General features: G+C 42.9%; 1 protein-coding gene across 3 annotated transcripts in view; it reads left to right on the top strand.

The window, feature by feature from the left end:
- The window catches only part of JAM2 (junctional adhesion molecule 2), a 51,933-nt gene that overhangs the window by 9,433 nt on the left and 17,161 nt on the right, over positions 1–25,339 (top strand). For all 3 annotated transcript variants that reach the window (XM_019524567.1, XM_019524568.1, XM_019524566.1), the window contains exon 2: positions 21,221–21,292. In XM_019524567.1, the coding sequence (XP_019380112.1) occupies positions 21,221–21,292 (72 nt within the window). The remainder of the gene's footprint in view (positions 1–21,220; positions 21,293–25,339) is intronic.

The raw sequence follows: 25,339 nt of genomic DNA, 5'->3' as shown, positions 1-25,339 counted from the left end.
GTCTCCTTAAGGAGCGACCACTCCCCTTGGACACCCGGCTCCCCTCCCCTCTGAGTCTTCAGCGCTTCTCCAACTATCCTCCTTAGCTCGTTGAAGTTCGCCCTCCTAAAATCTAGGGCCACCACCTGACTGCTTGCCTTTGCTACCTTGCGCTGAATGGTGAATTCTAGCAGGCAGTGGTCATTGTCGCCCAGGGGGTCAAGCACCCGCAGCCCCCTTACCAGGTCGTCACCCGTGGCCAACACCAAGTCCAACAAGGCATCCCCCTTGGTGGGGCTGTGCACCTCCTGGGTTAGATGAAGGTCATCTAACAAGCAGAAAGAAGTAGTTGTCCAAGGGACAGATAAACAGATTGCCAGATCTTGTAACATCTTGAAAATAGGTTCTAGGCAAACAGCACACCTCACAGGACAACAAATATATGGATGACAAATAAGTGTTTTTTCTCCAGGATGGACACTAGCCTGCACTTGGTGCAGATTAAGTTATATTTGTCCTCTGGGAAGTGGACAAACATAGCACATCCCATGCAAGTAACAACTGCTGATCCAGTCTCCATTTGTGCCTTCTTGGTCCCTGGAAAACACCTGGGCTGTGAGAAGGAAAAACATAACCTCCAGGTGCCTTTTGTTTGCTTCTCCTCTGTTTGCAAGGGGTGCCTTTTTATAAAGCCTGAGCCTTCCTGGTTTATACCTTAGGTAGGTAGACAAGGCCCACCTGAAACAAAGCACTCACAGTTGCACCCCCAGCACACCGCAGTCAGCTAGCCTCACTGCAAGACAGGTACTAGGCCAGGTGTGTCAAAATCATCAGGCTCTCCACACTGGCTCTGCATACCACATCCTGCCTGCCACATCCAGCCCCATGTGCGGCATATAGATCAGTTTGAGACCCACAAGCAGCATCATGGTCCAGATGGTAGGGATCCATGGGTAGGATCTCACCCATGGGCTGTATCTTTGTTGCCCATGCACTAGGCAAATACAAGTTGCTACAAATCCATACACCCTAGAAATTCAGGTGTTCACCAAAAAATGTTGATTAAAGCAACACCACTGTTTAAAAGAGGCTGCCATGTCTTTGCTGACTAGCACTGATAGAGAGCATTGTGCAGGAATCTCTATTGCATAAAGCATGGTTTAGAAATCATGGTCTTAGCAATCAAGCCAAATTAATAAATCCTTTCCCCAAACTGTCGATTGAACAACTAAAATTCTTGGGAGAGACAAAAGAAGGGTATGCCAGTTAACCAGTTAGCTGGTTTGCTACTTTCTGATCAACAGTGAAGTTCATCTCTTTCTTTTTTTCAGTTTATACAATAGATAAGAGAAAATGGGCAGTTCAAAACAACAGTGTTGTATGAGATGTATAATTACAATTGCTGGTCCACTAGTGAGTTGCATATTAGGCCTTCTAAGATATTCTCACAATGTTTTATTGGAGGCCATGGTCAAGATTTAAAGGCGGTGTGTCCTGTTGCTCTCCAAGCTAAGCTTCCAATGGCAGAAGCTTGTTTGATAAGATATTTATTGTAAGGTTCTGACTTTCTGCTGCAACAAATACAGGCTCAAAAGGATGAGAAACCTACATTAGCTTCAAGATATCAGGAAGCTAATAGCTAAGTGAGATGGGAAACTATCTACTTGAATGGAAAAGAGTGGCACTTAAAATTGTCAAGTTACATTGATACAGGCCTCTTTAGACTTGGACAGCAGTAGCTTACATCCATTGCTAAAGGTTGAATGATTATATCTGACCGACATATTGGAACAGGTGGGAAACAAATATATTCTTCTGAACCATATTCCTAACACTAGTCAATGAGTACTTCGTTCACTGGTTATAAATGACTGGCAAGATAATGGAAGTAAACCAGAATATAATCCCTCCTGAAGCAGCACATATGAATATGCTCTCTTATTTTTTAATTATGTTTCTACTTGCAGTGATGAGTCTAAGCCTTGATGGACTGAAAGCAATGGTTACTGTACATCAGTTATTATCACCCTTCTTAGGCTCAAGGCACCCCTGGTTAATCTGAAGGTGCCACTTGGAAATGCCAGCTCTTACTTTTCACCCCTTTTTAGACCTCAGAAAAAGAATAAAACAATTCTCCTGTTGCAAAGAACTCAAAACTCATAACAGGTCAAAATCTTTTTGACACTATGCATTCTCTGCATTTATTTGAAATCTCAGCAATTATGGTATCTTGTGAATCGCGTTCATACACCTAACAGTATGAATATTGTGTGGCATCTTTTGAAAGGATTTCCGTGCACCCTGGTTGAGAATAAGTGCTTTATATTGGCTGCGAGAAATTCTTGGAGGATGTGGAATATTCTTGAACACCCAATAGAGCTGGTTAGAAAAATATCAATTGTTAGGAAACTTGAGCCAGTCTTCAGTCCCTATCAGTCATCTATTGTTGTCTCTTTTTATTTTCCTTTTATACATTTTCCATCGTCCTGTGCCTTGCTCCTGCTGCCTTAATACATATGTATACATTGCCTAGTATAATGGGGTGCTAATTCCCTGAGGTCTCGGAATGCTACTGCAACCCAAATCAATAACAGTGAGTCATCTAAAACTGGCAGTTCAGAAAGGAATGCGTTTTTAACAAATGGCTATTACAAAAGTAATGCACATTATGGTCTGGACTGAAGGATGAGGTAATCTTCCAAGCTCTGATTTAAAGTAAATTATTGAACCTTTAGTATGGGAAATGCTAGATTTCATGAGGCTCCAAGCAAACTTTAAGTTAGCAACCCCAGAATAATTTTGTGGTTTTAATTCTCCCTTCAACACTTCTTCTTTTCTGATTCTGCAAGAACTAGCAACACAAGAAATGGATCACTTAGGTCCCCACCCCTGAAATGCAACAAGTGTATGTGGACTCCCATGTCTTGGTAGAGCTCTGTCAAAGTCCCATAACAAGCTGTCCACATAAAGCTGACTGCAATATTGGAAGCTACTGGGGTCTGGTCTGCGCACAGACTTGCACTAATTTAGGATATTGTTGCACAGTAACTTAGATATGTGTTAATGGCCCTTTAACCAGGAGTGTCTACATATTAGGGCAGGAAAACACAAGCAAAGGGCCCTCTGAGCAAATTAGAGATGATCTTTTTCCATCATGGTTTATTACTAACTGGCTTTGGGCAGTTTGTACTGCAGTCATGTGGCTGCTCCAGGGGCCCAAAACCAGCTGGGAGTGGTCATTCAGCATCCAAGGAGGCGCAGCTCCCAGCCACTCTATGCTTCCACAAATTACTTTTTTGTGCAATCAGGCCCCTTAAACTGTTCTACAGCCATGACTTAACACGCTGCAGAGTGCTTTTAAAATGGCTGATCACTTAAATTAACCCTGGTCAAAAGAGGTATTACATTAAGGTACTGTAAAGCAGTAACTTGCATTCCCTTCAGGGTTAATTTTTTGCATTAAGGCAGGGCTGTCAGTAGGGGAGGGGAGTAGCAGTACAGAGTTGCGGGCTGCTTTGAATGGCTAGAGCTGATAGGGGGGCAGGATGGAACTGAGACCCCTTGCCTTGCAGGCCACCCCCAGCTACCCCAGCTGGGGTACTGGGGGGAGCTGGGCTGGCGCCATGAGGCAAGGGGGCTGTATTCCACGCCCCCAGCCCTCCGCTCTGGCCATTCAAAGCAGCCAGCAGCTCTATGCTGCTGCTTCCCCATCCCCCTCCCTTTTCCACTGACAACCATGGAGCTGGAGGGGAAGGCAGGGCTGGAGAGAAGGGTAGTGAGCACCCCACACCTGCTGGCCAGGGCCTGTGCAGGCAGGCTCCAACCTTCCCCTTCCCTTCCCCTCCCCTCCCTCCCCACCCCCGCAACGTTGTTGGGTTGTGGGGCAGCTCTTAACTCATGGTGCTTTATGTAAAGCACCATGAGTTAAAGCAGGACCCTAACATCTGTAGGCACCCTCTGTCTTCCCCACAATGACAGCAGGGCACCTGAGGGAGCACCTAAAGGTAAGATTCCCCTCTCCTTTCCACTCCCATTCCAGGCTGCCCCCAGGCCCTTATGGCTTACCCACACCCTCCGTGTCCCCTGGCTTACTTGTGGCTGTCAGTGTAGTCCTTGGGGGAGCAAGCAAGGAAAGGGAACCCACTTGCCCAGCTGCTGCCACTGGGGTGCTACTCTTCTGACTGAGCCCAGCCCAGAGAGCAGTAGCAGTGGTGGGTGGATTCCCATTTCCTGTTTGCTGCCCTGGGACAGCACTGTCAGCCACAGGTAAGCCAGGAGCTGCAGTGGAGAGTGGTAAGCAGGCTTTTGAGGGGCAGGTGGTGAACTACAGGCCTGATCGAGGCTGGCGGGGAATGAACGGTACCTCCTTCCCCTGCCAGCCTGGGGCAGCCGTGGGATTCCAGATCCCCACTCATTGCCCTTCTGGCAGCTCCTGGCTCACTTGAATGGCTGGCACTACCTCTGGGGAGCAAGCAGGGAAGCAAAACTTCCCTACTTGGATGCTGCTACCAACCTCTGGGCTGGACTCAGCCTGATGACAGCGGTGGCAGCCAAGCAGGGGCAGTGAAGGTAAGCCAGGGGACATGGAGGAGGAGCCCTGAGGGATGGGAGGCCCTGGGGATGGGGGGACAGCCTCAGGCTAACCCGAGGTGGAGGGCAGCAGGGACCCAGACAGCAGATGGGTTGGCAGGCCTGAGGGGACCCTGCCAGCTCTTGGCTGCCCATAGTCGGGGCCACCTGCCCTGCCTCTGAGAGCAGGTGAGCCAGCCAGGCACAGTGCCTGCTTAAAGCACATGCTAATTTTAACACCAGCTAAAATTACCATGAGCTAATTGTGAGGGGTAACTACACCTGTAGTTAAACCTGTGTAACTCCTTACATGGACAAACATTTTTCATTTAAGAGTAGTTTGTTCTTGTTCAGGCAAACCTGTTCCCAGTCACCTTAAAAAAAATCAAGCCACTCTTTAGTGGATATAGGTGTGTCCCTTTAGGCTTTTACACTGGGTTAACTTCTTATGTTTTGAATAATATAGTTAAACTTGAGCAGCCGCCCATGTTGACAGTTCCCGACTCCAGAGGGAAATCTGTAACATACATAAAGCTGTCGAAGGCTTTCGGGAGCAAAGGAAAAGTAGTTTCTTTCTCCACACAAATCATTTACCTACCAATGTTAAAGACTCTTAGGAGTAGTACAAATCAGATTCAGATAGGAGTCTTGTTTAAATTAACAATCTCCCTTTTACATGAATACGTTTTAAAGAGCAGATTGCTGTTATCCAGTAGTTATACTATTCTGTTCCCTTCCTGGTTTAAATGGCAGTTTTGATACTTACATGGCCAGGGGAATTCTACTCTTAAAGAAAGATGTACTGTTAAAAAGTGATACCAATTACATCTCAGAAGTGGTATGATTTCCTCTGGCATGGGAATGGAATATGTTGTGTTTTGAAAAAAAAAAGTAAACCTTCTGGGTGTAAGAGTAAAATGTGGTGCCAATTTTAATCCAGAGAAAATGTGTCCCAGGTATCAACATTTTGGAAAACACTGCTTTAAACTGCTTATAAATGTTACCTTGGCATTAACTGTGACCCATAAAGTAATCTGAGTACAGCACTCTTGATCAACTGCTTCCTTGCAGTATAAAACTTGTCCTCATGAAGGGGAGTTGATCTCAAATCACAAATAGAAATGGCAAAAGTAATTTTTTGGATGTTTTTATTTTTAGGGTGTGTTAAACGACTTTTTTACAAATGTGAGTTGTCTTTCTCCCTTCACAGCTAAATAGTTTATCTGGCTCTGTATTCTTTGTCTCGCCATACTAATCTCTCTCCAGCTACTTTGTCTTTTGGCATTTAAAAAAAATCTCAGCCTTTTCTTTTTTTTGTCTCTGTGGGAGCGGGAAAGCTGTTCTCTCATTTTGTTACTGCTTTCTGAGTTTGAATGCCTGTAGATGAGACCTCAAAACTCAGTTCTGTGAAACTGGGCCAGTTAATGAGTCATGATGAATGTTAGTCTACTTGTTGAACTCTTCCCCCTTTTCAAGTACAGCAGCAAAGAGTTGCTTGGTAACTAGTGTTTCCCAAATGTTTTAAATGCTTCATCTTTAGCAACATGTGTTTTTGCTCAAAAGCTGGGAGGTGAAGATCACACTGTTTAATATTACAACATGACAGAAATACAAAGAAAACTACTGTGCTATTTTTATTCTTGTTTGTCCTGCACTATTGTCCTCTGTTGTTCAGGACAGGAATATGTACTGATCAAAATCATCATATGATATTTCCCTTCTGTCTGTACCTAACGTAAAAAAAAAAGGCTTTATAAAAGGGACATGTGGTACATGTTGAAATAACAACAATGCAGGATGTAACTTTTAATTAAGCTCTTCCACTTCTCCTTAATTTTGACTGCCAAAACTTCTTGTGTTCTTGAATGCTCTTGATTCTTATCAAAGTTACATGTTAAGTTCAAAGTTAAGTTACACACACTTTGAACAAGATTATGATAAGATCAATCAAATGTCTTCAGTATTAAGCATAAATTAGGCTGTACCAGAGAGGACAGATTCTCTGCTGGTGTAATTTGGCACAGCTCCATTGAACTAATAGGGATCTGTATCGGTCTGGAGCAGTTGAGAACTTGGTCTAAAATGTTAGTTCTAAAAAAATTACATATAAACAGTATTTCACTAGCTCCACTGTGCCAGTTTAACCCTATGCAGGATGCAATCTTAAAATGCATGTTTGGATTGTATTGGAAGTTAGAGGTTTAGAAATAAACTACTGAATTATAGAGAACTATCAGCACAGACTCCTATATTTCCAAAACATTATGCATAGACATTAAGGCTGGAAGAGGGACCTCACGCGACCATCAGGTCCAGCCCCCTGCCCAAGGGGCAGGAAGTCTGCTGTGGTCAGATCACCCCAGCAAGATAAGCAGGGCCCTGAATTATTTCATTTAAGAGCTGTGCTGCCATTGATACTTATGAAACACTTCCATTGATTCAGTAGGGGTGTCTCATAGATTGAAGTCTCAGTACTTTCTCACTCAATGGGTATTGAGCAGGTAAATGTCAGTATGAAGCTTTGCAAACGTATCCCACAGATTATCCCAGAATTACTCTGAGCATTATAATATTAACATAAAACAGATCAATCATTTGAGATTATTTTTTCCCTAAAGAAATATATATCTATATCTATATATTTCTTTAGTGGCAAGCTCAGCTGACTGTCAGGGCTGCTGTGATTGATTCAAAATTGACCTTTAAATAGAATATTTGAGTGAATATGGTATATTTAGTAGCCCTTCAGCTAGTTAAAATTCGCTTGCACTGTATAATCCTCACAAGTCTGGTACCTTTTTGGAATTAGAAGCCAGAACATATTCTTCATTCACCCTCCACAGTCAAAATAATTAGCCTACACAGGTCAAATATGGATTGGAAGGACTAGTTGAGGAAAAACTACCATAAAATCAGGAAATGTCTTCTGTCAGATGAGCTGGAATAGCTATTGAAGTGTCATTCCATGAGTGGAAGAAAGCAATAATGTGGGAGTCAACATATCTTTATCCTAGAAACTTAATTCTTTCCCTTGAGCAGTCTTTCTCAACCTGGGTGTTGTGACACCTCTAGAGCAGGAGCAGCCAACCCCTGGAACGGGTGCCAGAGCATGGCACATGAAGGCATTTTGCTTGGCATGCATGCCTCAGGGCAAATGGTGGGGAAGAAGATGGGGCTGTGCTAGCACAGCAAGCATTGGGCCCCTCATATCTCCACTGCCAACCTTGCAAGTCGAGGTTGAAGGTGTTTTTGGCACTCTGCCCAAAAGTGTTGCCAACCCCTGCTTTAGAGCCTTTCAGGTGCCTTAGAAGTTGAAACTCTGATCCAGTAATAGCAGGCATACGGAAAGAAAAGTTGGGCAGGGGAAAGGCTTGGGGAGATTCCTTTACTTGTGCAGACCTCAGTTAGCATCATGGACCTTTACAGTTGCAGACGGTGCTTTCAGTCATCTTCCTGTAGAATTGGGTTTTTAAATGTGAAATCAATTATGTAAACTTTCATTAAATAACAACAGATATACAAGTAAAGCTTTGGTCTAGGGGAACATTTATGTTCATATTTGTGGCCACGTGCATGAGATTGGGGAAATGTATTGTTCTAAAACCCAAGTTTCTGAGACTTGGAATCTTGTCCCATATTCCTATGGGGCATGACATTTTTTTAGAAGATGGGGGTGGGGCGGAGAATCAAGAACAACGGAACTAATTTTATAAAATCAGAGCGTGAAAAGTGTTTTTCAGCTTTGCATGTATTAGAGGGAGGAAAGGTTGGATCTTTTTGTACTTGGAACTTCAGTTACAATTAATTTCTGAAACGTCACGGTTGTCATCTGTTATCAGTAGATAAATACTTGCCTTGTTGAATTAATAAAAATTGAAAACTAAAGTTTTTATACAAATATTGCAAAATTATAATGAAATGCTCCTGGGCCTTGATTGGAAATACAATCCCTGCTTAGAAGAAAAATCTCTAGAGCAGGGTTAGCAACCTACAGCTGCAGGCTGGATTCAGTCCATGGTACCATTTGCCCCAGCCCCACGGACACTGAGCATTGGTGGCATTCAGTGGTAGGGGGTTTCAGCTGAGTGCACTTTCTCCATGCTGCCATTGAGGGAAAAGTGCTGGTGGCAGCTGGGTCCTACTGCCTGCCTACCTGCTTGCCTTTGATCTGAACTGGGTCAATTCAACTCACAGCCTTAAAAGGTTGCTAGCTGCAGCTCTAGAGCCAAATAGTTGTCTTCTAGACTTTTAAATAAGTGGTCTGATGATTCCCCGCCCCCTCCCAATTTTTCTTTTAAGTGTTCAGTTCTCGTTGGCTTCAGTAAGTTCTGCTGTTATTGGCCCCTTTGAAGACTAGACTGCTTTTATTTAGGAACTTCTATATATGAATTTAGAAATCTGATATTCTGCTCTCATTTAGGAAAAAAAAATTGGTGTAGCTTTCAATTTCCCAACTCTTTTGCAATCTTAAATGATCAAGGCCTGTATCTCAGTTGGTATAGTACCTTGAACTTGAAAAGAGTTCTATAACAGCTGATGAGGTAGGTCTTGGTGCTAATCACTATTACTGAAATTGTTACCTAATTTAAAATATATTATGGATAAGTATTATAAAAAAGAGATACCAACAGATAGGTATTTGCTATCCAGAGTAATCAGAACTTAATGTGCTTAGTAAAACGGTTTTTGCTTCTTCACATCATTTTATGGTTAAGAGGGAAATACAGAGGGAGGGAGGGAAACCTGACAAATTATTTTCCTGTAGTGACTTACTGGTTTTCAAGGGCAGCTCATAACAATAGTAACACATACAGCCTTCAGAAGTGTTGCATCTTAAAATGGGCAACAGTTAAAGCCAGTGCAGTTGCAGTGCTAGGCTTTCATTACATTTACAAGCTGCCCCACAACTGGGCTGCCACGTTGTTGCTATGGAAACCGAGTTTAAGCAGAAGTGTTAGAAAACTGGAAAATAGGCTTTTTTGTGAGACACTGACTAGTTTAAAACACCCTCCCCCATTTTCTTTAAGTCCCCATTGGTTACTATGGGAACAGGAACAGTAGTAGACTTGTTAGAAAGTTTTTGTTTTTTTTTTAATTGATCATTTAAAATATATATTTATAGTTGTCATAATTTGTCTAATTATACCTGTTAAGGTATAGAGTTCCCGCAGACTTTTACAACCTGCATCTTGTACAAAGTTAGCAAATTTCATATTTTTTTCTTTAGAGGTGGGGGAGGGGAAGAGAACTTTCCTTTTTAATACCTAAAAGAAATAGAGGGACTAATATTTTTAGCTGTTTTATATGCAGTAAGATAATACTTCTCTCAAGAAAATGGGTTCTCTGGAATAACTCGGATACTATGCGACAAATCCTATAGCGTTTAGATTGTTGTCAGTACTTTGCTTGTGGATTTGTAAGACAGCAGTGAACATAACCAGCAAATCACTGAACTTGACATCTAACTACATATTACTTGCATGCATAAGTCTTTCAAGTTTGAGGCTCTTTCCATTAGGGATTTGTGTGCATGTGTTTCCAAGTTTCCAGACAAAACAAAATAAAAATTAGTAAAATAAATAAATAACATTGGATTGTAATCCAACAACAAAATGAGCATATTTAGCTGTCTTTCATATGCAAATTTAGTCATGAATATTGTGGAATTATCTTTTAAATTAAAGTACTTTGCCTCTACATGCAGTTGCCCCTGTGGAGATGGCCTCCAATGTGGACATAATGTATTACAGAACTGAGGTCTCAGTCACTTACCAACTATGGCTTTGATAATACCATTTGTAGTTCATGAGCGTGTGTGTACATGTACATACATATATGTATATATGGCTGTGCTGCCATGGAGTCCCATTTAAATCAATGGCACTCTACCCTGATGCAATCCACAACTGGGCAAATGTCAAATGAATTTCAGGATGGTGCCCCATAGGTAGCCCCATATCTGGAAGCTGCAATAAATATCGCGTATCCAAGGCAGTGACATAATCTCAAATGGTTCAAAAGACACAAGAGCAGTCTATTGTAACTGAAGAGTCACAGCAACCTATACCTCAATGTAAATTGTTGCAATGTTCTTGACTGGTTAATCTGTAAGTGATAGAACTATTGGCATTGCTACTGGGAAATGTAGTACTTGTATATTGGGAGAACTACTAAATGCCCTTCCCAGATCTAACAGTTACTTAGATATGTGCATTGAATCCAGGGAATGGCAAGGTCTAATCATACAGGGCCCTGCTACCTTCATGCTGGTTCTGGCCATCATGAGCTTGTTGGCACTGTAGCTTCTTGCCTCCACAGGCCCAGCCACTACAACCCTGAGGATTGCTAAGGGCAATATCTGTAGCTGAAAAAGAAACCAGGAGAACTATTTTTACTCTTCACTTATGCCCCCTCCCACCCACTCTGCTTTTCATTATGCCTGCTTTTTGGCCCTAGGATAGCATATGGGCCCTACAGATAGTCAGTGAAAGTTAAGTTCACAGTTAAGCTTAAACATGAATTGAAGGCCCTGATTTAGGAAAGCACCTTGGGTGCCTATACACGTGTAGTAAGGCTGCTCCAATGTGCTGTAATTCCAGTGCATTGGAGAAGACTCGATTAATTGAGTCTGCCGAAGCGTGGTGATGACTGTGCTCCAATGTCATATGTATCCTCATCCCTGCTCTGAAAAATGGCGGCAGGGACACTTTAATTAAAGCTTGTTAAGTGAGCTTTAAAGCACCCCCGCTGCCATTTTTTCAGCATAGGGGAGGCTGATAGATGTGACAATAGGATAAAATAAATAACAAAACTGATTTATGTTTCAAATGTTCAAGGATGCTATTAAATGTCAAAGACTTTTTGACATTTGGAACTTCTCAAAGAAGTTGCTGTGCATTTCTTTGAGAGCTGCTCTAATTAAAGCGCCTGCAGCGTCATGTGCATCAGCCTTCCCCATGCTGAAAAATGACGGCATCCTGCATTCATTCTTTGAGAGCTGCTCTAATTAAAGCACCCCCCCCACTGCCAGAACATGTGTATAACACCCCTTGAGACTAAAGTGGGGTTGGTAATGTTCTCGCATCATGTGTGAGAATATAGAATGACACTCCTGCATAGTGCTGATGCAACAAATGTGATGTAGTTATCATTACCCTCTGCTTGATTCTCTTGTTGTTGAGGGACTTATTTTTGGGACGGGGGCAGCAGTTGGCTGTGCAGTTGTATCTTGAGGATAATGTTGCTGTGCACTTAAATGACAGTTTTCTGCTACAAAGAAAGATCATGAAGGCCTGCAGAAAAATTTCCTCTGAAAACTATCCTGTACCAAAACATTGAAAATTTATAAATGGAAAAAATTATATTTGCAAGCTCCCTTGGTACAATTCACATGCCACAATATACTTATACTATATATATTACATTGCAATATAATATACATAAAAAACATTTATTAACATTATCATAATGTATATTTCTCTTGTTATGATTTGTTGACAAAAAAAAATTGAATGTAATTTATCTGATGACATTGTTGCATAGTGCTCCTCTCGTGGCATTTGAAACTGGATTCAATAGGGTAAAATAAATGACAAAAACTGATTTATGTTTCAAAATGTTGAAGGATGCTATTAAATGTGAAACTCCTTATGTATTAGCTTTGGATCAACTGTAACCAGTACTTCCTCAGTCACTGTGACAAACTAATCCTTCTTTCAATATTATTTTTCTGCAGTGGGCATTCTTTAGCTTTTGATTGATACGTTAAGCTGGGGTGGGCAATTATTTGGGCTGGAGAGGCACTTATGGAGTTTTGGTGAGCTGTTGGGGGCCTGGTGAGGGGGGAAGTTGCTGACCCAGCCTGGCATGGGGTGAAGTAGGGAGGCAATTGATCCTATCTGGCCACAGGCCCATCCACCCCGCATCCACTTCCAGGGTCGCTGGACAGAGCATGCGGGTGGTCAGGTCTCCATGGAGACTGGGTTAGGATCCCCTGTGGGTAGGGCATGCTTGGCTGGGCAGATGGGATGGGCCACAGGTTGGCATGGAGAAGGTCAGGCGGCTGGGGCTGGACTGGCATCACAGGGCAGTTACAGGGTGGGGCTGGGGCCCGAGGCAGAGCTGCAATCCACTCCCCGCAAGTTCCTGTGACAAGCGCAGATTCTGTGGACAAGGATGTGTGGGGAGTAGATCATGGCTCTACCCTGGGCTCTGGCCCCACACTGTCACTGTCCCATGATCCTGGCTCCTGTCTGCCCATCCTACTCCCAGACACCGCTCCTCATCCACCTGCCACCCCATCCCATCAACCTGGCCAAGCATGCCCTGCTTGCAGAGGTCCCAGGCTGCTCTCCATGGAGATCCTACCTGCCTGCTCTGTCCAGCACCCCTGCCAGTGGTTGCTGGTGGCAGGCCAGGGTGCCTGGGTGGCGGCTGGGTCCAGCGGCAGCAGAGGGGATGCTGGCAGTGGCAATTAGAAGGAGCACCACCACAGGAGCTGCCAGGAAGCCTAGTCTGTGCCACTTCCTACTCACCATGCACCCAGGGACAGTGGGACTGGCCACATGCTCCATGGCTTGGGCTGCCCCTGCACCTGGGCTGGGCAAGGCTGAGGGACCTGCTGTGGGCCAGATAGAATCCTTTGGTGGGCTGGATCTGGTCTGCGGGCTGTATTTTGCCCACCCCTCCATTAACTTATCCATCCTACTGACCTGTGAAAGCAGAGTAGGACTAAACATCTATATGGTGTAAACCTTTTTAGTAGAAAATAAATGTCTTTTTTGTTTGCCTGGTGTTTTAAAAAGACTAGCTTTGCAAAAATCTGAAAGTATTAATCAGCAGGCCTCTTCTGTCCCCACAATTTAAATTTTATATTTACAAAATATAGGATTCTTTCAATTTCTACCAGAAAGGAAGAGTCTCTAACAGCTCTAATCTGAAAGTCTGAAGAAGACACTTTTTTTTCCTGATCCTTTCCTCTTTCTGGAAAGTGAAACCTTCCCTCTAGTGCAGGCATCCTGGACGGTTGTCAAACTGGTGGGAATTCTCTTCTGACTCACTTGGCTAAACTAGGCAACCCAGTATGTAGCATATTGTCTGCATTTTTAACTTGAGTGCTAATAATAAAGAAACTACTTTAATACTAAATGTGAAGGCAGTATTAAATGACTTTGCCTTTGAGGAAGTGTTCCAGCTGTTTACATATATGCACCATCCATCTCCCTAGTTTTTAAATACGTATTAATCAGCTTCTAATTCTTGTCTGCTTAGAGGAATTGAATGAGCAGGAAAAATAGAGGATTAGCCTAATGTGTGTGGCTCTGAGATTGGAGCAGAGAAGTAAACAGTGCATTGGGTCTTTTTGATAGGATACCTTGTCAGGGAGCTGGAATTTTAAACCTGTTAAAGTGCAGGGCAGATGGTCAAATAGGAAGTCTGGGACCAGGCAGCCCAGTCCTTGGTTCCATTATATTTCAGAATATGTTTTTTCCCTTCCCCCCATTCCCTCTTCACAACATAGTCCTTTTGTCCTAGGATGAGAAGTTTCTAAAACACTTAAAAAAGCTTTTGAGAGAAATCATTGGACAACTGCAAGCGGGAAGCTGATTTTTAAAAAGTGTTCCTGCTAATAAGGTGCATTAGCAGTGCCTTGCAGACTGTTTACCCCCTGCCATGGAGGATTGGGGTGTATGCAGATTTCTATCAGATACTGTCCCTGCTCCATTTTTCTTACTAGGTACTCAGCAAATTTGAGCACATACGTGCCTTCCTGGCTGTCGGAGTGGAGCAAATTCAGTTTTTCTCTCACCCCTAAAGTTTGCTTTGTGATGGCCTTCATTGCTCCCCCTCTCTCCTCTACCTAACAGTCCTTCCTCTTAAATGTAACAAGTAGCTGCCACTGCTGCTTCTCCTCACATCTTTCTCAAGAATAGGGAAAGTAAATCTGACTTATGGTTGTGAATAATATGTGAAAATGAATAGAGGGTTAGTCATTGCTAACTGATGCTTTCTTGCTGCTGATGCTTAAAATGTAAAAGCTTTGAGCAGCAGCAGAGATGATAATGACCACTTGTCTGCTGATTCAGGACTGTGGGGCAGAACTGTACTGCTACCCAGCGCATCTGCAGGTGGTGGGTAGTGGAAGGGAAGGTTAGCTATGAAATAAGCAGGGGTAACTTGCACAAATAAGCTGTCACGGCGAAGCATGCAGATAAGACATCACATAAGACAATCAGCCTTTTAGGCATTGCTGAAGAAGAAGCAGTAGCTGATTCAGGAAGTCAGCATCACATCTTCTTGTATATTTGGAAAGTTTTCTCTGACAGTGAAAAGTCTGAAAACTTAGAGTGGCATTCTTTTCCCTTCCTGGTTATCCAAGTGTCCAGCCTTTGGTACTTTTGGCACTTAGGAGCCCAAAGGAGTTCTAGTTTTGGATGTGTAAGCCGTTCATGTGTTGACAACAACACATGTGAAAACTGGGTGTGTGCACTGATGAGACGTATGAGTGAGCAAGCTTTTGTGTTTTGCCCCAGTAGTTGAATGACTAGGACGCTTGCCTTAGAGCCCAAGTCCTCTGGCTTCCTTAGCTGCCCTCACACGTGTAGCAGTTTGAACATCGATTCATCTGACTTCATAGCACAACACTCTAAACATCAGGGACCAGCAGGGAGAAGAGAGAAAACCACATGATGTATGGCTCAGCAGGGTGGCTGCTAACCCAGGGGGAGCAGGTCCTGATTCTAGTCAAGGATTCTGTGTTTTTTTGGCTGACTGCATTGTTGTCATCCAAGGCCTCTGTGCATCCACAAGGGGCATACATGCATTCCCTGGCTGCAACTGTGCTCACCCACTTGGTATGCATATGTAGTTGCCCACGTGCACAGAGCTAAGTATCCAGGTGTAGAATTCCTCCGGGTTTGTAAGTACCAAAAATGCCATGTAGATGACCACTTAGCCAAGAAGAATAGCATGCCACCCTTTTTTTTCTGTTCAAAAGAATAATCCTGAAAAATATTTCATTTTATAATAAATTTAACTTCCTCAACCCACTACAGAGGGGATGTTTTTATTCTCTTATCTACTCACTTGTAGCAAAGTGATTTTTTCCATACCTTGCACATGAATACATCCTTTCTTAATAAAATCAGAAGCCTACAAGAAACATAATTTTCTAACTTTAACACCTGAGAAAATTTTAAAGTGATTTTTTTTCAATTGATGCATTTGCACTGTCAGATACTTTGTTTAATGTTAGGATTTGCATTTATGTATCTAACTCTTCTCATACATTATGTTACAAAAATTCTAGTGGCTGAATCTTAGAAACACTCTTAACTCAATTTCAGACTGTTGAGTCTTGCAGTTACCTTGCTGCCCCGAGCTCCAGTAGTTAATGTGAACATGAAATCCTGGGTTTGATTTCCCCAAACGTTTGCTTTTTCCCTTTTTCCTAAAAGTGTGGAGTCAGTATTGCCATACCATGTTTATGGTACTTATGATCCATCCTATTTGAGGGGGAAAACAATGTTATTATAGACAGTCCCCTGCAACTTCAGACTGAATTTTAATGTATCCATTATATTCCTGTATTTTTTTAAATAGATAAAATAAGATCAACAACAAATCTTTCATGAAAATATTAGCAAAAGGATGAGTTCTTTTCATGACTTGTATGTGATGATCTCTGGCAAGGAATTACAGACCTGAGAAGACTTATGCCAAAAAAACAAGAACACCTCTGATGGTTTAACCCAGGGCACTGGACAGATATTTTAACTCACTTCATACATTTTGTAGGGATGCTGACTTCAAATATAGAAGGCTAGTCTTTCCCACCCACATTTAGGGATTTTAACACAGGCAACTTTCATTCCCATCATTTTATTCTTGAAACAGCTGAGTTCCTAAACCTATAATATGTTTAGAAACCTTGTGATAACCTTTGCTATAAACATGTGATCTAGGACTTTACAAAACAAACATTGTATGACTGTTTTCTTTTGTACCCCTATCACTGTTTTGAATCTGTTCTCCTGCAGTTTCCTGCAATCAAATCAGAGGAAACATAGTGGTTTCTGAAAGTACCTAATGTGTTTTTCTTTTGTTCAAGTCACGAAGAGCAAATGTGTGTTCTTTACGGGACTGATTGCAAACACATGGACAGATTATGGCAATGTAAAATGTTTCTCCAAATATTTGGTAGGAAAGTTTCATTGACAGGCTGCTCTGGCATATAGTATCTTTCCATTACTTTTCTTTACATGAAGGATAAAGAGCCTCAAAATACCCAAGTCTTAGATTTTAAGTAGTTGCCAGCAGCATCCCATCCCTTGAGACAAGGAATTCCCATAGCTTTAGAGCTGCTCCTTTGTTCTGGTATTTGACCAAAATACTTTACTGGCTTCTTTATCTTAACCAGCCTCCTCTCTACTGCTGTTCTCTGACTTAAATTCTTATTAGAGGGCTACAAAATGCCTTTCAAGAAAGTAGGATTTTTTAAAATGTTTCTTGATTTATAATATACTGCAAACTAACATTTTCATACACTTTTTAACTAGATATCATTCAACTCATTTGATGAAGGAAAGTAAGCAGTCTTTCTGGAAACATAGTTTCTAGATCAGCATGTGCTATGCAAAAAATAAATTAAATTAAAATTGGTATTACAGCATTATTCATAGCAAAACACAAAGAATGTGCCACATTCTGGTAGGCATAAAATATGTATTAATTCTTACTGTGGTCCCAATTCCATTTCTTAGCTACTTTGACTGGTATTAGAATGGCATTGCATTAATGATATTGCATTTTTTATGAGAATTTAGAAGTTTAGATTTTTTAAAGGGGAGCAAAAATGTCTTCATACTCAACTCTGCAGAAATGTTCAGATTTTAAATGGTTGTGAATTATTATAAACAGCTAAGTCTAACGATCTGGCATATATCCATGATTCCTAAAATTTCTGAACCAGCTACAAATAAAGTGTTAGCCAGGCTTTAAATAAAGCACTTTGTGCCATACTTAGTGTTTTTTTTCCCCTCACCCCTTAGAAATATGAAACAGGAGATTACTAAAATAGAAAATATGTAATATTTATTAACAGAAATTATAGTAACAGAAACATACTTTAGACTTGGAAGAAACAAAAATATTTCCTTTTTTTATATTCTTCCCTAGCCCAAAAAAATAAATCAAACTAGTGAGAAAGGAATGATTTAAAATTACAATTGACATAATCTAAATGGGGAAACAAGGATCAGTAGATGTAAAAGGATATTAATTGGAATAAGCTTGAAGTAAAAACTAGAGGTGCACTGATATAAAGAAAATCAGCTGTATTGGAAATCGGCCTGATGTGGCCAATAATTTGGCCGATAAATAGCCCATGCATGTGTGCGGCCATAGTGCAGCATGTAGATGGCAAGGAGTGCAGCCTGGCAACTTGGAGAGCTGCATGTAGCTAGTAAGTCTGTTGTGGTAGAAGGGGAGGGGGGAAGTAAGGGGCATGGAGGGGGCAGATCAAGGCCCCTGCAGTGAGGAAGGGAATAGGGTTAGGGCTGTGGCCAGGGCAGGCACTGCCAAGCAGAGGCAGGGTGTGGGATGGAGCTGCGGCTTGTCTGGGGGGCACAGGGAAGGGGGGCAGCTCCCACTGCTGTGCACACCCAGACATCATGTGAGAGGGGGGTGCCCCTGGATCTGCATGGGGCAGAGCAGGATGCCACTGTGGGCTGGGGCTGTGCCGGGCTCTTCCCAGTGCAGGCTGGGCTGGGCTACACTCAGGGCTGGCAGTGGCAGTGCTGGGAGGGGAGATTATGGAGGGGTATGGGGAATTTTGGGGTGACTGCAGCCCCCCCCCTTAGCCCTCTCCCAGTGCTGCCACCACCCACCCCAAATGCAGTGTAGCCTAGCCCCCTCCGGAAACCACCTAGTGCAGCCCTAACCCCAGTCCGCGAGGGTATCCCACACACCCCGCCCAGATCCGAGGGGTAGACATCCCCGCCTCCCAATGCCCTCCCAGGGAGCGCAGAACAGTGGGAGCCATGCCCCCCAGACAAGCTGTGGTCCCATCTCATGCCCTGCCCTGCCCCAGCCCCAGCCCCACCTCCACTCCTTCCCTCACAGCACGGGCCTTGATCTGCCCCCCCCATGCCCCTTACCTCATCCCCTCCCTTCCACCACAACCAACTTTCCAGCTGTACACAGCTCTCCATGCTGTATTGAAAATCGGATTGGTATCAGCCGACATACCTCCTTAAAAATCGGCTATCGGTATTGGCCCCCAAAATTGCTATCAGTGCACCCCTAGTAAAAACTTAAAGCTTCAAGGTGAGAACAGTATATATATTTCTGGGTAATAAAAATGTGAAACAGCAGTGTGAATTGTAGCTATTTTACTAAGATTTATTTAACTTTCTTGCTGGGTTATTGGGCTTCATACAGCATCAACTGGGTGAAAAATTAATGGCTTGTGATTTAAACAGGAGCTCAGGCTAGAATTGATCATTAGATCATCTCACCTTAAGCTCCCTAAAGTGGGATCAGCAAGGACAAGACCAAGTCTGTAGCAGCTAGAAAAAGGTTGCTTAGTATCCTTGTACTAAGCCATAATTCAAAACCTGATAAGTAAGGCCTGAATAACCACTACATAACTTCAGCTTTACATCAATGTATAGTGCACTGGGGGCCAACATTTTTGGTAGATGTGCCACATACTGGCCCTGCAACTTCCCCAGGTGCCACTCTGATTCCCTTCCCTTGCCTCCTCTGCTTTCTGCTTCCTGGCCTATCTGCTTCTGTGCTGCCTATCTCCTCTCTGATCTGTGTGCCTCAGAAAAAGGTGCCTATGCTGAATTTTAGCCACCAGCAGTATATTGGGTCTTACTGCAGTGGAGTTATGTGGGCACCAGCCTTGAATAGCCATGATCAAGTTAATGGTAACTGTAAACTTGCTCATACAATATACTAGAAAAAAAGTTTGTTTCAAGGAAAGGTGATTTATATGTTTTGAGGTGAATGGGGGAGAAAGTCCATGAAAATACAGTGAGTACTAGATCCTATTTTTCAAAAGTAGTACAGACCCATAGGAGAAGCCATTTAAAAATTGAAACAACAGCATTTAACTGCGGTTGTGGCTTCATACGTTTATAGTTTAGCATGGTTTGGACTTGGGTGGTAGTTATTGTAATTGTACTGCAGTAGTGCTTTAACACTCCAGTTTGAGTTCAAGGCTCTATTGTGCTAGGCATTGTGAATGCCTCCACAAGACCAGGTAGGTCTTGTCCAGAAGATCAAATGTCAACATTTTGTGCAATAATTTGAGGATGAGTGCTACCTGAGTTTTAACTGTGAAATGAGTGGCTGCATTATCTTGCTAGCTGCCATATTGAATTCCCAAGAGAAGTCCGTGAACTTGTATGAGAGAAAAAGCATATGTGAAACAATAAAATGCATTGAGTTGAGAATCTATATATAAATGAAAGGCTTAACCAATTGTCTGTGTGTCTGTCTGTCCGTAACACTCTTTAGATGAGAATAGCATGAAAACTGTAACTCTGTGTCTTCAGAGAAATGTCTTTGCTAAACCTTAGCATTTGTTTAGTGACCATATCAGGATGATCCCAACTTTCAGAATTGGGGGAAAAAAGTTAGGGGCCAGAGCTGTTTTCTTCTGAGCTCATCCTGGGAGGGCACCAGTAGCCCGCTGCAGTGGGAAAGGCAGAGGGAGAGGCCATCTGAGGAAAAGTGGGAGCTGGGCAGAGGCACAAGGTAGTGGGTGAGCAGCGGCAGCCCCGTCCTGAGCCCCGAGCAGGGAAGGAGGTGCCCAGGGTCGGAGCGGACTAAGTCCCGGGGCGTGAGCAGCTGTTGCAAGGTGTGGAGCTTGCACTTGCCCTTGCCTAGCAAAGAGGCATGCAGGCAGCAGCTGGAGAGCAGCATAGGCGGGTCCACCTCCAGTCCGCTGGACAAGAGCAAGTGCAGGAAGGGATTGGTATCTTCAAATGTTCAGCCTATTTTATTTAAATTATATAAATATTTATTAAATAAATATAAAAAGTAAAATCTATCTGTTTGTTTTTGTTGTTTGAAATTCATCCATCATTCTTGACGGGCAATTTGCTAGTAAAAGAATAACAGTCCTTTGTTCAGGGAGTTTATGCACTAACAGGCATAATCCTGCTTTTGGAGTATATAATGCTATGTGTTCTTATAAAAGAGAAGGCCTCATTACAGTAAGAAATGCATGTAAGAAGAAAAAAATGATGCTTTGCGTATTGTACACTGTAGATTGTGAAGGACACTATCCATGTACGTGGATTTAAAAGCCTAATCCCATTTACTTACAGATTCCTAGGTCCAATATAGTACTCCTTTATTAGTAGTTCCATGAGTAGTTTACAAAAGACGAAAACATTCTTTTAAAAATATCTGCATTTGCACATGGAAAAATTGAGGCACAGAGATGAAGAGACGTGCCTAAGGTAACCCAGATGGCTTGCGATGAAGAGAGGAAGACTGTGTCAGATCTCCTGAGTTTTAGCTTAGCATCTTGTCCATCAGGAAAAGTCAGTCTGTTCTCTATAATCAGGTTTAAAAGCAGTGCATGAAATCTCATGAGGCAGCTGTGGAAAAAAGTGTGTTCATTGTCTGAATTCTTTTTCCCCCCCTCTGATTACAGATCACAATCGTATGGCGTATGGCATCTCTGTCAGAACGGACAATAATCATGTTCAAGCAGAAGAGTTTAAGGGTACAGTATGGCCATCACTGCATTTAAGTGTGTATATGTGTGCATATATATGCACGTAAAATGTTTATATATGAAACACCAAAAATATTAAAAGAATGTTTTTAAGGTTGCAGAGTGGAGAATTTGGAAGTTAGGAAGTGCCAGAATTAAGGCTCCCAGTACAACGCTATTTCAGGCCCCTTGTGCCTGTATTATAGCTGTGTTACAGCTGTGTAGCTGTATTATACAGCTAGCTGCATCTTAGTCCTAGTCTCCTTTTTGCTCAGCCAATAGGCCTATATGAAGTGGCTAGTATTCGCTTCAGATTCAGCCAATTCAGGGGACAGTGATTCAATTTAGTGATTTGAATCGCTGTCCCAAATCAATTTGGCCGCCGCCAAATCAGCCACATCTCCAAATCAAATAGGCCTCATCCCCCCCTGCCCATTCTCCCAGCCCCGTCAATGGCTGCCCCATCTGGCCCCAGCATCCCGGCTCTTTTTTTTTTTTAAATTAAAAGGGCCCTGCAATCACCAGCTTTTGCCACGAGCCCCCCCCCCCCACGCATGGGTGATTGGTGTCTTCAGAGTCGGGGGGTCACTTGCATCCCCAGCGGCTAGTCAGCAACTGGGGTGGATGGTTCCCCCGCAGCCAGTGGCACTGACGGTGGGGGGGTCCTCATGGCTGATCACACCAACGAGGGTGGGAGGGGGAGGTCACCCTGCAGCCAATCGCGCTGACCCAGAAGTGTCAGCCGCATGCTGCTGGCACTTCCAGGTCAGCATGATTGGCCACGGGGGGGACTATGGGGATCACTTCTGGTGTCCCCACTCCCCAGATGGTGCTCTCGGGGAGGCACCAGCGCTCTCACCTGCGCCCCTGCCCATCATCCAAGCATGGAATGCTGGCTGTCAGGGTGCACCAGTGATCTCAGGATTTGTGGCAGAGCCTCTCACACTGCGCAGGGCAGCGGAGATGGCCCCCCCACCTGGCAGCAGCTGGTGAGTGGAGGCTTTTTTTCTTTTTTAAAGCAAAAAGCTGGGAGCTGAGGCCAGGTGGGACAGCCATGGTGGGGCTGGGAGAGTGGGTGGGGGTTGGGGGTGCTCAGGGGAACTGGGGGAGCAGGCAGGGGATGGGGCCTGGTGGGGGGGCCCCCCCATGGACCCATCCCCCTGCCTCCAGCCATGCCTCCCTCACCCCCTACTTACCAGCATGGAGTCCGGGTTCAGTTCCCTGCAGCAGCAAGTGGACACTGGCTAAATCTCTGAAGCTCTCCGATTCTTTTCTGAATCAATTCGGAGAACTTCAAATTGATTCGGACCTTTTCATTGGTCTCCCGATGAGATTTGGATTCAGAGATTTGGCCACCGAATCGGGCAAATCTCCTCTGAATCGAATCGGCACCCACAGCTTTGCACAGCCCTACCAGCCAGTCCCATTCTCCCTTCCTCACCTCCAGGAGCCAATTAACACCCCTCTCATACATCTTCCTGTCTATTTTACTCTGACTTCCAGTTTCCAGTTCCAGTCTGCCCCCACACAGGGTTGCCCCAAATTTTTTCCAAACCCTACAGACTTGCTGCTTGTTGCTTTTCCATTTGAATTGGTCAGCTTTCTTGCCTGCGGTGTCTGGACCCATGACAAAGCCATTGGGAACACAGAAGTAACAGCCGTTTGTGGCAAGGTTTGGAACCAGTGGAAAACTGCAGCTGTAAGAAGCCCTGTTCAGTTGAAGGTGGGAGTATGCTCAGTGTGGATAGCATCTTTGGAAAATATTGTTACTTTTAAAATCTGGAGAATTTCACAAGAATGTCAAGGAGTGTCCTTGGCACAATACTACCATTGTGCCAAATTACAAGTTACTGCTCCAGAGTGTGAGGGGGCACTGGAATTTTTCAAACTAGGGTTCACCAGAACTTTGAACATGACACCAAAAAAACAACATTGTATTTTCCCTAACTTTGTTCTCAGAAGTCAGTGAAACATTTTGCTGAAATTTTGCAAAAAGTTCTACTTGAGGCAGATGCCCAGCATAGAACATTTCAGTCTAAGCTATTAAACAAGTTTTTGCGAGTGAAAGAATGAACATTACAATGGAAAGCATCAGGCAACTTTAATCACTGGGGATGCTATCAGCCCCACCTATAATGTTAGGAGATTGGTCATCATTCTCCTAACAATGATGAAGAACAAGTATAAAAAGAAGCATAGACATGTTTTAGCTCAAAAACTCTAGTCAAAATCAACCAAAGTCAGTAACTGCAATCTAACAGGTTTCTTTTTTACCAAACAAGTGTCCACACTACTATAGCACCAATACTAGCAGTCTCAGTAGGCAACCCAAGAAACTATTAGTAGCATTATTTCTGAATTTGGATTGGAACTGTTCTCTGTATTTGAATGTATTCCAGTTTGTAAAATAAGTTCCTGCTCAGAGGAGTTTGTTATATGAAATAAAATAATAGATTAAAAGGAGGAAGAGGAAAAATAACCTGTATCGAGTCACCATCATGGTTAGATTAATGGCTGACTCTTGCATCGGTATGTCCCATGGATTGGTTCAGGAAGTGGTTTTTTGTTTGTTTCATGAGTTCAGGAGGTTGTTTTTTGTTTTGTTTTTCCAAGTTTCACATAGAGTTTGGGGAGTCAGTGGGCCTTCCAGAGGCACCTCAATGAGAGGGCACTCATCTGGTGTGCTAGGGAAGGTTGTGCATATGTAACTAGTAAAGAAGGAGAAAGTGTAGAGATGATTGAGGGGGAACCAGAAGATCAAGGTAACATGGCTAGTGTCATTGTCAGAATGTACAAACTGACAAGATTGGACCTAGAGGGGTAGGATTCTTGTAGGGATTTGGAGGTTTTCACAAGAAGTGTGAATTTATTGAGGAGGAAGAAGAATTGGTGAAGGGATTTAGAGAGATTGGTGTCCTATTCCCATTGGCTAGTGAAGAATGGAGCCTTAGCAATTGTGTGTTTGTATTTGTTTGAAATGCTATGATGTGGGTATTGGAGGTTAATCAGGCATATACAGTAAATAAGCAAAAACCGTCTTTTTTATTCTAAAAATGGTTCCTTGGAGTCAAGTTTGAAAAATACTGTTGGGAAAAGTTTGTATATTTCTGGAGATGAAAAAGCTCTTAGTCTACAAGGCCATCAACCTGGCATCTCTCACAAGAATTAATAGAATTTTTTGAAAAAAATGAAGGCAGAAAACATAAGTGTTCAGGGCTCAGAAAGGGTGAGAGAATAATAACAGTTTACTGTCCTGGCTCTTAGGCACTCTTAAGCCTCGGATGCATTTTTTTTCAGTGTAATTGTATGTCTCAGCATCCCATTGTTCTTTCTTGTCATTCATACACTGTGTTTAACATTATTTAATTCATATACTAGACTGAACACTCTGATACTGCTGTCTACCAACACAGCGGATTTAAGCTTTACAAGAACCCAGATATAAGCCACTTAGTTCCCCACTGTGTGCAGCTGCCTGAAATACACCCCTTAGGGGAGTGATCAGGATATATACTATGTATGAGTTCAGTGAGTTAGTGGTTATTAAACTATTGTTATTATTTATAGGGTTATTATTGCTATAATTCCACATGATGGATAAGTTAAAAATAACATTTTACGTCACTGCAGCAACTCCAATTATCTACGTATCATAGTTATATATGGAGAAATAAAGACTAGTTCCCCTTCCTTTCTGCTTTCCTATTCCTCTCTATCCTAAAATTTCTAGATTGTCACTACATATCCCATTTTGATAAACACTATCTTAGTGTGTTTTATGTCTTGATTTCATATATCATCTCTTTATTCCCCATTGGTGCCTAATAACACGTTCTTGTACTCCCTGTATCTCAGTCCTTTTTTTCTCTGCTTTCCTCTCCTGTTGCATTTTATTTGGGTGTCTTTATCTTTATGTAGCAGCATTTCCCTTATTAGCAGCACTAGTATCTGAACAAAATGGAAATAGAAAATGGTGCCAAGCTTGTCACGCTGCATCTAGTACAAAGGAGCAGTTGTGGAAGTGTGTGAACTGCTTTTAGCACAACTATGAATTGT

This window comes from Gavialis gangeticus, unplaced genomic scaffold, assembly GCF_001723915.1.
Source record: "Gavialis gangeticus isolate Ggan-Ray unplaced genomic scaffold, GavGan_comp1, whole genome shotgun sequence".
Classification (NCBI taxonomy): Eukaryota; Metazoa; Chordata; order Crocodylia; family Gavialidae; genus Gavialis; species Gavialis gangeticus.
Note: the sequence above shows the minus strand (reverse complement) of the source record. Positions and strands in the feature narration are given on the sequence as shown.